Source organism: Orycteropus afer, unplaced genomic scaffold, assembly GCF_000298275.1.
Source record: "Orycteropus afer afer isolate SDZICR_OR568_19922 unplaced genomic scaffold, OryAfe1.0 scaffold00190, whole genome shotgun sequence".
Classification (NCBI taxonomy): Eukaryota; Metazoa; Chordata; class Mammalia; order Tubulidentata; family Orycteropodidae; genus Orycteropus; species Orycteropus afer.
Window position 1 is genome coordinate 6,687,798 of NW_006921777.1, and position 13,733 is coordinate 6,701,530.

General features: G+C 38.8%; 1 protein-coding gene across 1 annotated transcript in view; it reads left to right on the forward strand.

Annotated features, from left to right (window-relative positions):
* The first annotated feature begins 4,513 nt into the window (after positions 1-4,513).
* The window catches only part of KRR1 (KRR1 small subunit processome component homolog), a 19,238-nt gene continuing 10,018 nt past the window's right edge, over positions 4,514-13,733 (forward strand). The window contains exons 1-7 of the mRNA XM_007947565.1: positions 4,514-4,598; positions 6,593-6,765; positions 7,432-7,566; positions 7,742-7,867; positions 7,961-8,044; positions 9,538-9,594; positions 10,867-11,037. Coding sequence (XP_007945756.1) covers positions 4,514-4,598; positions 6,593-6,765; positions 7,432-7,566; positions 7,742-7,867; positions 7,961-8,044; positions 9,538-9,594; positions 10,867-11,037 — 831 coding nt within the window. The remainder of the gene's footprint in view (positions 4,599-6,592; positions 6,766-7,431; positions 7,567-7,741; positions 7,868-7,960; positions 8,045-9,537; positions 9,595-10,866; positions 11,038-13,733) is intronic.

The following is a 13,733-nucleotide window of genomic DNA, read 5'->3' on the forward strand; positions in this document are numbered from 1 at the left end:
CCTTAGGAGCTCTGGTAGCCCAGTGGTGAAGGCATTCACCTGCTAAAAGTTCAGCGATTTGAACCCACCAGGCACTGTGTGGGAAAAAGATGTGGCTGTCTGCTTTCACAAACATGTACAGCCTTAGAAACCCTGTGGATCACTGTGAATCTAAATCAACTTAAGGGCAGTGGGTAGGTTCAGTAAATATTATTTTCAAATTAGTTTATGAGATTTTCATTGCTGGACTTATATTTTAATAAAGTGATTTTTTTTTCCCCTACATATAAGTTCACTCCTTATGCCTAATTTTGACACCACCTTGTGTTGAATTATTGGCTCCTGCAAAAAGGGCTTGGCAGCAGCATCCTTTGACCTCCTTTACTTTTACAAGGGGGAAGAAGGACCTAGAACAACATCAACAATTCAAGGCTGATTCCTATGAGGTCAGACACGCTGACACCAACCATCCCTCCCACAGTACTCTGTACTTCTCTACTGGGTTCAACAACTCCTTGCAGTGGCCACACAGAACTCACAGACAATACTCATGAGTACGGGGTTGACAGAGAAATAACTGGTTACAATTCAGGTTCAGGAACACTTAGGATACAATTCTTCAACCAGGACAGTTTCTTCTCAGGCACACTTCTCTCTGGCCTCAGCCTCTACCCTGCTCTGGCTAGTGTTACAAAGCTCCTTTACTTTTGCCGACAGGCATCCAAAAAGGCACCCACTCCACCAGCAAGCCTCCTGCCTAAAGGCATGCTGCTTTCCTGCTCCGTGGGCCAGGCCGCTATCTCTCTTTGTTCTGTTGCCTCTGTTGCCGCCATCTTTCTGCTGTCTCCCTGCAGTATCGGTGCAGGGATCGTGGGTCCAAAAATGAGCTCCATTCCTGGCTGGTCTTTCATAATGGTTGTGAGATTCCCACTCTCTGCCTTTGGGATGTTCATTTTAAGCCTAGCGGGATGGCAAAACTGACAATCATCACATTAGAGTTCCATACACTTTATTTCCATGGTCCTACCCGCACAAGGGTACCATGTATGTTATTTACATTATCAGCAAGCTATCCAGTCCCCCTGGTGAGCTATAAGCACCTTAATTTGCATAATACCACCCCATCTTCTGATGGATATCAAAAAGACTATGGCTAGAAGAGCCATATTAAGTAATTCACTGCACCACCACTCTTGGAAGGTAAGAGTACATTTCCTAAAAATTCACTTATCCCACTTGGGAAAGGATCAAAACTGGAGATCCTGGATAGAGTGTGAGGAAAAGCATGGAACAAAATCCAAAACACAATAATGACCAGAATTACGGTTGGATGGAGTCTGGTGGGACTCCCAATACTATGCCCCCAGGATACACTTCAGGCCTGGAATAAAACTCTCCCAGGGGCTGGCTCTTAGCTCAATAGTAAATAAGATGCACATACAGACCACTCAACCCAGGGTGACGCACCCACAGACTCTGTGGAGATGCATCCCTTGGAGCAATTGACCACAGGGCACCAGAGAGGCAACATTCACACGGAAGAAATGCAGGACACACAGGAGTGCATAACTATAAGGGGCATGGGATGATGGTAGTGGTTACTGGGCAGGAAGGGGAGGAGACTGGGTTAGGGTTGGGGATGGTAACTGGGGAGTGAAACCAAATGTACATGAAATGTTGAATGTAAAATAAATTCTGCTCTGTAAAGTTGCACCTAAAGCACAATAAAAAATAAAAAATAAAAAAATTCACTTACCGAGCTCTGGTGGTGTAGTGCTTAAGGCATTTGGTACTAACCAGAAGGCTGGTGGTTCAAATCCACCAGCCACTCCTAGGAAGGAAGGTTGGGGAATCTACTTCTGTAGTGATACCGCCTCAAAAACCCAAAGAGCCTTGGAAACCCAAGAAGGAGTTGCTATGAGTTGGATCCAACTCCACAGCAGTGAGTTTAGTTCTTGGTTTGGTTCCAGCCATATGTATCAAGGTTCTGTATTGGGTATTTTGGTTGGGTGGGTGGTTGGTTGACTGGCAACATGAGAGTTTGAAGTGAGACAAGAGAAAAAAATCATTTAATACTGGAATAATTTTTGGTAAGGAACCCTGATGGTGCAGTGGTTAAGTCTTTGGCTGCTAAACAAAAGGCCAGCAATTTGAATCCATCAGCTGCTCCTTGAGAGAAAGATATGTAGCCATTTGCTTTGGTAGAGATTACAACCTTGGAAATCCTATGGGGCAGTTATACTCTCTCCTGTAGGTTCACTATGACTTGGAATTGATTCAACAGTGTGGTGCAATGGATCACTTTTATATAGCTTGGAACAAGTTGTCAAATCCAGGAAAGAAGTAGAGAGTAACACGAGAGGGATAGCTGGTGTTAGAATTGGGAATGTTGGGAAAAGGAGGCATGTCTGCCCTCTGCCTCATAGGAAACAGTCTTGGGCTATGATCTTGATTCTGTTTGTCTCCTGTGATATTGGATGAAATGGTCAGATGAGATGATGGCACCACACCATTTTTACAGACAGCAATGAGTTAAAATTCTTAAAGGAAACAAACAAACAAAAAACAAACCTCAAACCCATTGTATCTAGTTGATTCCAAGTCTGTACTCCCAAGAGTTATGTAGTAGAACTGGTCCATGGGGTTTTCTTGCCTGTAATCTTTGTGGCCCCAGATAACCAGGCTTTTCTTCTGGGGTGTGACTTATTGGGTTTGAACAGCCAACCTTTAGTTTAATACTTGAGCACAAACCATTTGCACCATACATGGATCTTCTTAGGAATCTTAACACTCAATTATTATAATCCATACTTTAAAAAGTTTCTCATTGACCATAAACACAGCAAAACATAAACCAATTCAACCATTTCTACATGTCCAAGTCAGTGACATTAATTACATTCTTAAAGTTGTGTAAACATTCTCATTCTCCTTTTCTGAGATATTCCTCCCCAATTAATATAAATTCACTGCCCCCTAAGTTTTCTATCAATATTTCAAGTTGTCATTTTGATCCCATTTACATAGTTCTTAAAAGAGTGTAATGCTCAAGGCAGACATTTTTCACTAGTTAAGCTAAACTACTGTTTGGTTTTAAGAAGACTTCAGTGTTGGAAAGAGTGCTGTTACACTCAGAGGATTGCAACTAATGCCACGGAACAAAATGTTTATGCATTATTGAATGGAAAACGAATTTGCTCCTTTGTAACTTTCTCCCAAACCACAATACTTGAAAGAAAAAAAAAGACTTCAGGGCATATTTTTTACTTAAGGTTTAAAGATTATTTCAGGTCAATAGTGCCATGGGTTTATCCAGCCTCCAAGGCTCCAGAAAGCCTGGAGTGCACAAGAATTTTAAAAACCTTTTCTGTAATGTCCCACTTTTGACCAGAATTCTTCTAAAATGTTCAGTAATAGTAGCAGGGTACCAGCCAGTTCTACCAGTCTCATGGCAAAGGAGACAGTTGTTCATGGAGGCCATTAGACACACATTCCATATCCTCCTCCTATTCCTGACTCCTATTCCTTCTTCATCTGTTGTTCTAAGCAAGTGGATACCAATATTCCTACCTTGGATGGCCACATGCAAGTTTTTTTAAACCTCTTTTAGTAATGAATGGAAAGATGTGGGGGGTAGGGAATGAACTTTTTAGGCTCTGTATAACAAAGTCTACAAAGATTATCAACAGACTCAAAGTGACAACAACAAAAAGTGGGTAGGTTTTAGCTACCCTTCTCCTTAAATCTCTAATCTCCATCAGCTTCCAAAGTCTCCTCAAATAATAATACTAACATTAAAATGAGTAAAATTATATGTAGAGGTAAGTGGGAATAAAAAACCTCAGTAAAAAACTTGTTACATAAAAAGTGTGTTTATTTTACAAATATTACTTCAAGCCAGCCCCTGTAGTCCGTGCCTCCATCCAATGTATTTGCAGCTTCAATTCCCTTCAGTATAATAGATTTTCTTAATCTGTTACTGGTCAGACTACCTGAACTTGAAGCCTGGCTCTGCACTTACTAGTGATTGCCCGAGAGTCACTTAAATAGAAAATAATTTAAAAAAACAAAAACAAAACAGAACAACAACAAAAAACAAACCCTACATCATAAGACTTATGAGAACATTTAAGGAATTACTTACTCCTCATTTCATAAAGTTAACCTAGTGTTATTTGTTCTGTTATAAGGCCTTGTCGGTATTTTATTTTATTTTATTTTTTTAGCAAATTCTAAAAATACAGGAACGACCGTTTATAAGGCAAACAATAAAAAGCAAACATTTTAACAATCAAGCGTCTTGTAATTTTCCAGCCATAACAGGTTGCAGTGCATTTCGGAAAAGATGTCTCTGGCTCTCCATTGGCTACGTAGGAGAAGCGCAGTAGTTTGTGAAAATGTCCGGCTCGGAAGCAAGGATGCAAGGAGCCTGAGCAAATTTTTTTCCCTGCGGAACTCATTTCGAGTATAGGGATTTTAACCGGTAGGATTTGAGACTCGTTCAACTTCCGGTAGCACCGGAAGCACTGTTAATATGGCGTCTTCCTCGTTAAACGTGCCAGCGATAGCTTCTGGAAAAAGACAATTTCATAACCAGAAGTCAAAGCCGGAAAACCAAGGTAAGTTTGTATTAGAACCAAAGCCTGGCTTTTGTGGGTTTTGGATTGAGATTTTATTCTTTGGCTGTGGATGTGTAGGGCCTTCTTGATTCTGTACTCTGGAGCTGAGAATTGAAATTGCTGACAACGGACGGGTCGAAGTGGGGTTTGACCAGGTCCGGAAGAAAAAAAAAAAGTGGTTTGACCAGGTCCGGAAGAACTGCGATGGCCAGTAAGGTGCAAACCACGTGCTCCTCATTGCTTTGCTAACGACTCCCCAGAGCTAAGGTGTAGAGCAATCCGTTTCCAATAAGGAATGAGGATTAGTAAACTGCGGAGGACGCTGCGAGACTTTACAGTGCGACTGTAGCTGGAGGTCATTGGCAACAGGAGGAATGAGATGGGGTAGAGTAGCGGTGAGCGTCGTCATGTACTGGAGTGGACGCTGAAAATAAAGCAATGAGGCAGACATAGGAATGTGGGGAAAGAGATCTGGAGTGTCTTTCTTCACCGTCAATGACAGGTAGAGAGGCTGGAGAAATAGCCCGCGGACAGCTCAAGCAGTGTTAAAGGGTTAACTCTCATTCTAGAGGAATTAGGTAGATATGAAAGGGTTATTGCTGGCTTTTTTTTTTTTTTAACGTATTTAGCAAAGTATGTTGTTGTTATGTGCCGTCGAGTCAAACCCGACTCATAGCGACCCCTCCTTGGGTTTCCGAGGCAGTATCACTACGAAAGTAGGATTGCCCAACCTTCCTTCCGAGGAGTGGCTGGTGGGTTTGAACCGCCAGCCGTCTGGTTAGCAGGCACGTGTCTTAGCCACTATGCTACCAGAGCTCCCTAGCAAAGTATACAACTTAAATAATGTGTGTAGCTTACTAAAACTATACACAGGAAGCCAGCATTCAGTTCGATAAGTAAAATAGAGCTTCATTACACCTTAAGAGGCTCCTTTGTGCACCTTCTAGATCATATTTTTTCCCCAAAACCAGAAGTAACGCAAGTAACCAGTCTGAATCATGTTAGTCATTCTGCTTTTCTTCATTGTCTTTATTACTGTTACTCATACCCAAAATGATCCAGTTTTGCCTCCTTTTGAATTTATATCAGTATAGACTGTGTATTCTCTCTTGCTTAAGCTTAATGTTGTTTTTGCTATTCAAGCAAGATGATATTTGTCACTGTAGCATATTCTTTTCATTGCTCCTGTGGTGTTTCTTTGTGTGAATATACCCCCCCCCCCTTTTTTTTAACCATTGATGGGCAGTGCTGCTTTAAATATTTTTGTACATGTCTTCTGGTACACTCCTTTGAGAATTCGCATAGGAGTGAAATCATTGGAATGTTGGGTATGTGCAAGTAATGCTCAATATTTTCCAAAAGGATTGTATTCATTTACACTCCCATTAGCAGTGCATGAAAGTTACATGAATTAACACTATTACGTGAATTTTGAATTTTTGTCATTTTGGTTAAGTATGAAATGGTGTCTAGTGGTGATTTTAATTTGACCTTTACTGATTGTTAATGAGGTGGTGTGTCCTTTTCACTTTGTGTGTGTGGGAGGAGGTGCATATGCACATACACACATATTACACACACATGCCTAGGCTCCACTGCAGGAAAGTCAGAAAAGCTACTTCAAGTTAAAATAGTGATGTAAACAAAATGGTATTTGTATCTTAAATTCCACAATAATTTAGTGTAATAGAAGTTTCTTGAGTACCCACTGTGTGTCAGCACATACCAACCTGCGTAGATGTAGGAAGGGTCCCTGACCTTAAGGAACTTGGTTTTAGTCATTAGATGACTAAAACATAAACAGATCATTTTAATAAAGCATGTTGATGATAACAACAGAGGCATTTTCTTTGATTCTTGAATAATATAAAAACCAGAGGAAGATAAAGTACAAGGAAGAGGATTGGGAAGTTTGTCAATATGTGCATACAACTGTTCATAAAGTGTACAAAAGACAGATAAAATGTGATGTGTAAAATTTTTACCTTCTATAGATGAAGCAGAACTCCTCACTGTCCCTGATGGTTGGAAAGAACCAGCCTTTTCCAAAGAGGACAATCCTAGGGGACTCTTGGAGGAGAGCAGTTTTGCAACTTTATTCCCAAAATATAGAGAGGCCTACCTGAAAGAATGCTGGCCATTGGTGCAGAAAGCCTTGAATGAACATGTATGTACATTTTATCCATTTCTTTGAGATTTATCTGTTGCTTATACCTTTACTTTTAAATAAGTGTTTGTCACTGTGTTGAAATATCACTCATACTATGCCCACGAGTCAGAAAACCACATTTCTTTTTGCTTTGTTTAAATCTTATTTTTTCTGTTAAGAATAAATACTTAGTATTCCTAACTATAAATTGTTTCTGAATCCATGATAATTTGTTTTCACTTTACACTTAGTCCCCTACCCAGCTAGGAAAATGTTTGAAAGGGAAAGTCTGTTCTCATCTAGGAAGTAGATTGGAGATTGGAGCTGGGTCCAGGATGGGGAAGCCATATAGCTTTACATTTCTACCTTAGATATTAAGTGTAGTCTCAATTAGAATAATGTATATTTTTTATACTAGAAATGATCTTTAGTAAGTACAGTGTATTCTAAACAAAGTATAAATAGTTTCAATTGTCTGGGCTTCTAATAGTCTGTAAAGAATGAAAGTAATTATGTATTTATTATTTATGCTTAACTACCCAGCTTCTTCAGAGAGAGAGTTGAAAGAATTTGGAAGATGGCTTAATGGCACAGCAATTGATTAATAGTCTGATTAGGCTAAAGGCTATGATTATCTGAAATTGAATTCAGTTTTAGACAACTACTTGTTTGCTCTGTCTTTAGCACATCAATGCAACCTTGGACCTGATTGAAGGCAGCATGACTGTTTGTACAACAAAGAAGACTTTTGATCCATATATCATCATTAGGGCAAGAGACCTAATAAAACTTTTAGCAAGGAGTGTTTCATTTGAGCAGGTAAATCTAAGATTGAAAAGACTGCTTTAGTTGCATCAACATTAGAGATAGTATATAATAGCATATAAAGTCTTTTGCTGTAGACTTTTCACATTTATGCTTAAATATTATTACAAATATATTAAAGAAATATATTTGTAAAGAATATTGAAAGGAGTATTATGTTTGTTTTAAGGCAATACGAATTCTTCAGGATGATGTTGCATGTGACATCATTAAAATAGGTTCTTTAGTACGAAATAAGGAAAGATTTGTAAAAAGAAGACAACGGCTTATTGGTCCCAAAGGATCTACATTAAAGGTACTTTGTATCAGTGGAAAGTTTGAATACCTTTCTATCAGGTTTTAAATTTCAGTGTATGAAATTTCAACTTAACTTGTTCTTTTCACATAGGCATTGGAACTATTAACAAACTGTTACATTATGGTTCAGGGAAACACCGTTTCAGCCATTGGACCCTTCGGTGGCTTAAAAGAGGTGAGTGAAAACTATGATCTTTAGTTAATTTTCATCAGAGAGGAAATTAAACAATTGGGTTATAATATAATAGTTGATTGAATTATAAAGGACTTTATAATTGTTTTATGTTCTTAGAATGTGTGTTGTTTGATTTCTCATTAGTAAATAATCTTTACTTTATGTTCTTTGAAGGAATCACCACTCCTGGAGCCTAGCATATTGTGACCAACTGTGGAAAAATTTATTTCTGAATTAGAACATATGCTCATCATTACCAGTACAAATTTTAGTTGGCCATTTAAAATCTTGGTTTTGTTGTATGTCTAGTTACCCATTAAACCCATGCCATTGAGTCGATTCTAACTCATAGTGCCCCAAAGGTTTCCAAGGCTGTAAATCTTTACTGAAGCAGACTGCTCCATCTTTCTCCTGTGAGCAGCCAGTGAGTTCAAACTGCTGACCTTTCAGTTAGCAGCTGAGCGCTTGATCGCCATGCCGCTAGGGCTCCTATGATCTGATTAGTTAGATGTGCTCGAATGATTGGAGACTTCAGTGGATCTAATTTGCAGTAATGTTTTCAGCCAGTAGAGGTCAGACTCTGAAAACTTTCCTTCAAGATATATTTTGTTTTTTCTGAATTTTTAGTGTAGAGTTAATGTTTTCTTGAACATTTTGTTTAACTTGTCAAATAGTTACGAGAAAATCTGTGGAGCAGAGACTTTCTCTTCACTCTTTTTGATGCTATTGTCATCTGGATGTGGCTGTGAGGTCTTGGGCCTTGGTTCCTTTCCAGGTCCTATTAAGAATAATTTTATTTTGACTTCTTTCTCCTAAATTATCTATCCTTTTCTCATAGGGCAATAATAACTTAAATATATTGAATATTTTACAGTTTTGTAATATCTTTAACATGTATTACACCTTAATTAATTTTTATAACAGACTTTTGAGATAGTTTTATTTCCGTACTACCAGTGAGAAAGCTGGAACAGTAAAATTAAGTGACTTTCCCATATGAAGGTGTGGTGCCATTATTTGAACTCATACTTTCTAATTCTAAAATTAGCCCTCTTCCCATTGCATAGCTCCAGAATATCGTGATAGTTCTGGGTACCATATTTTAGCAGGAAAGTTGAGAGACTTCATTGTATCCAGAGGAGGGGACTATTATTACAAAAGTTCTAGAAGTTACTCAGAGCAGTTAAAGGGACTACTACAGTGAGAGCTGGATGACACAGGACTGCCTGTTTTTCTAGGTCTTACAAACTATCACTACTGATGGAATGCAGACACTACTTTTCTGTCATTTCATTTAGAGGAAAATATTAGAATTTCCCTTCTCTCACACATTTCCACCTTAACCTCGGTTCTAACTTCCACAAGTTTACTGTATATTCAATTTGGTAGCCATTGCCAGGTACTTTGATATTCTGAATGAAGTACAGTAGTTCTTTCCTATCCAATGCATTGAAATCTTTGTGACTAATTAAGTTATTATTCATAAATTTCAGGTTCGGAAAGTAGTCCTAGATACTATGAAGAATATTCATCCGATATATAACATTAAAGTGAGTATTAGTTATATATTACTACACTGCTAGTTGCTAAATTTCTTTTAGGTACACAGACTTCTTGAAATTAAATATTTTATGAAAGCTAATATATAAAACAGATAAAGCAGAGTTATTTTGGGTAAATTAGAGGTAGAGCTGAGCCTACTCAACTCTATCTCCACTTCACCCCAGTTTATAGATTGTTGTTGTTGTTATGTGCCTTCGAGTCGGACCCGACTCATAGCGACCCCTCCTTGGGTTGCCGAGGCAGTATCACTACGGAAGTAGATTGCCCAACCTTCCTTCCGAGGAGTGGCTGGTGGGTTTGAACTGCCAGCCTTCTGGTTAGCAGTCAAGTGCCTTAGGCACTATGCTACCAGAACTCCCAGTTTATAGATAGAGGACACTTTAAAAACTATTGAAGGAAATACTGTAATGTAGTATATAATTCTTATATAATGAAAATAAAGCATCACAGAATTTGTCATAGATTATATTGATATAGTAGTATACTTCTAATAAATATAGTCTGGGATATCTCATCACATGAATACATTTTTTTGAAATTTAATACTCAGATACTAGGACTTTTGAGAGGTCTTTTGTGTGTACAGAGTTCATGTTATACTTGGAAATGTAACCATGGTATAATGAGCCATTGTGATGGATATCTGTTGAGCAATCTGTTTAAAAGTCTCTACTAGATTGAAGTGAAAAAGGAATTTTAATTGCATTGGGACATTGCATAAAACAGGAGAGCAAGTGGCACATCTGTTGCCTGATTTGCATCCTTTAATGTGCTAATGTCTATAAAATTCAAATGGAGTGGCAGAAATGTGAGAATACTGATTTTGTCTAATCATGCACAAGTTTATCCTGTTTTCTCTTTCCCTGTGAAAGCTCTTGCTAATGAACACTTCCTGCTTATGGGGAACATATCAAACTAAGAAACCACTCTTTTTCTGTTATTAACTTGAATTTTAAGGGTTTAATAAAATAATGGTCAAAATGCTGAATTACTTTCATTTTCACCTCAAATACTTTAATAGTTTTGTATTTCTTAATCTAAATTGTTAAAAATATTCTGATGCTTGATTAATTATACATGTTAGAGATATTCCTGTTTTTCTTCATGGAATTGGTTTAATCTAACTGAAAGGACTAGGAACTACTGCTTACCACTTTTTATTTTATTTATAGAAGCAATATTTTACCATGTTAGTTTTACAAATATATAACTTTTGAAATTAAAAATTTTCACTTTATTCATATTTTCCTTGATTAAAGACCTTAATGATTAAAAGAGAGTTGGCGAAAGATTCTGAATTAAGATCACAAAGTTGGGAAAGATTTTTGCCACAGTTTAAACACAAAAATGTGAATAAACGCAAGGAACCAAAGAAAAAAACTGTTAAGAAAGAGTATACACCATTTCCACCACCACAGCCGGAAAGTCAGGTCAGTATCATATCTTGAATTTTCTTTGTAAGAAGGGGAGACTATTTAATCAATTTTGTCAGAAATTTCATTAAGGGCATTTTAGGTGGAGTTTCTGTGTGTGTGTGTGTGTGTGTACACATATTTGAGTGTGTAGAGATGTAAGAAACTAACGCACTGCCATCGAGTCAGACTCAACACATAGCGACCCCTCCTTGGGTTGCCAAGGCAGTATCACTACGGAAGTAGATTGCCCAACCTTCCTTCCGAGGAGTGGCTGGCTGGTGGGTTTGAACTGCCAGCCTTTTGGTTAGCAGTCAAATGCCTTAAGCACTATGCTACCAGAGTTCCCATAAGAAACTAAAGGTAAGTGTAAATGAATTTTATTTGAAGCTAAGTTAATGGGGATGGGGGTGGAGTAAAGACTTTGCATCATGAGTGTCAACTGTGTCCCTGTAGCCACTATAAATGTTCTGTGGCTAAAGAGAAAACCAACAATTTAGCCTGGCAGTACTCTATTCTGCTTTATAGTATTCCTGTGATAATGTACTATATGACTACTCCAGCTTTAAAATTTTAAATCCTGGTGTCTATCCTTTCTCTAAGTTATGAATCCCTCCATTTTCACCCACTGTGTCAACTGCCTTCAGGTTCTTTTGCCACCTGGACCAAAATTTTTGATTCATCCTTGCCCATCACTCTTCTTTCATTCCCCACTTTTCCTTCTGGCACACCTGTCCTGCAATATAGTATGAATATAAATAGTGTATATAACACTAAAACTTGGATCAGTCCAAAAACGCAGTTTCTCTTGTACTGTGACTATTAGAGTTGCCTGAAGAAACTAGTATCTTTTGGTTAAATCCACCGTCAATTCCTATTTCCAACCTCAGGTTCTCAGTATTATCTGGCAGTTGTGTCCTCTTAAATTCTCTTAGACTCTTTATTCCTATCAGATGATTTTGCCTTTTAGTTTGCTAAAATAATAGAAAACTCACTGCTGTCTAATAGGATCTGACTCATAGCGACCCCTCTTTATGTTTCCAAGGTGGTACTACTACTGAAGTAGATTGCCCAACCTTCCTTCCAAGGAGTGGCTGGTGGGTTTCAACCATCAGCCTTCTGGTTAGGAGTCAAATGCCATGAGCCCTATGCCATCAGAGACAAGAATTTTCTCATTTTCCTCTTACCACAATTTTTTTTTTTTCTGTCTGTATCAACCCTTTCTTTTTACTTGTTTGAATTCCATCTTTACCTACTTCTTGAGGGATCTTGCATCATTATCCCCTGCCTGAGCTGTATCTTTTTTTTTTAATTGTGATTTGGGTGAAAGTGTACAAAGCAAATTCACTTTCCATACAGTGGCTCACATACACTACAATGCAACAGCTCCCCTCCCACTTCCTCCTCATAGTTACCCCCTTCCCTGTGTCCTTCCCTTAATGTACTCCTGCACCCTGAGCTATCTCCCTGCACATACACAGCCCTTCTATTCTCCCATGATTGTTCTCTCCAAGGAGTGTATCTACCTAGCGTAAATGTTCAGCTCATATGGCTGTCTGTTGTTTGGCTGGAAGCCACAGGAGTGGGTTCATTTCCAGCCCGGAAGGGCAGCTCGGGGCCATAGTCTCAGTGGTTCCATCAGGCTCTATCAGACCAGCAAACATGGTCCCTTTTTTTTTTTTTTCTAATTTTGAGTTTTGTTCCACATTGTTCTTCCGTTCTGTCCAGGATCTCCTACATTGATCCCACTCCAAGTGGTTGACAGTGATAGCCAGGCACCGTCTAGTTCTTCTGGTCTCATGGTCGTATAGGCTGTGGATCACATGGTGTACCAGTTGCTTGGACTAATTATTTCCATGAATCTTTATTTTTCTTCATTCTTCTTTGCTCAGGATGAGGAGACACCCATTGTTGCATCTACATGGCTGTTTGCAAGCTTTTAAGATCCCATTTGCTACTTGTCAAAATAGGATATGGAACACTGCTTTGTGTAGTATGTTATGCCAATTGAGCTTGATGTCCCCTGCCACTAGGATCCTGAGCCCACAGGTCCAACTGCTCGCTCCCTCTGGGTAGCTAGCTGTGGCCAAGAAGTGACTACAACCTTGTCCCTTGTAAGCTCTACCATATACCTAGGAATTCTTACAGAGCATACCAATACACTTATAGAAACCTTGTCTGCCAACCCTGTATGTGGTCTTGGGCAAACTCCCCCCTGCATAGACATACCTGATGGTTCAGCCTATCCACCCATCTATCCACCCATATAACCATGTTTGCCTTCACTGACAACGCTGTACTCTATGTGCAGAAGTGTTCATCTTTGTTGCTGTACCTCCCACATACTTCTCTATGTCTTCCTTTTCCTCAGTGCTACTGTGTTGATCACTCACTCATTTGGCACATTGCCCTTCTCTTCACCCAAATCAATACTTGTTTCTACTGATTTAACAGTGTTCCCTCGCCTCCCCCCCAACCCAGGAAACCAACAAAGAAAATTTCCTTCCATATATATAAACCTTTCCTTGACTTTTTTACAACAATGGACTAATACAATATTTGTCTTTCTGTGATTGACTGACTTCACTCAGCATAATGTCCTCCAAGTTCACCCATATCATGTGGTGTTTTGCAGATTCTACGTTATTCTTTAGGGTTGCATAGTATTCCATTGTGTGTATGTACCATAGTTTGGTTATCCATTCCTCAGTTGA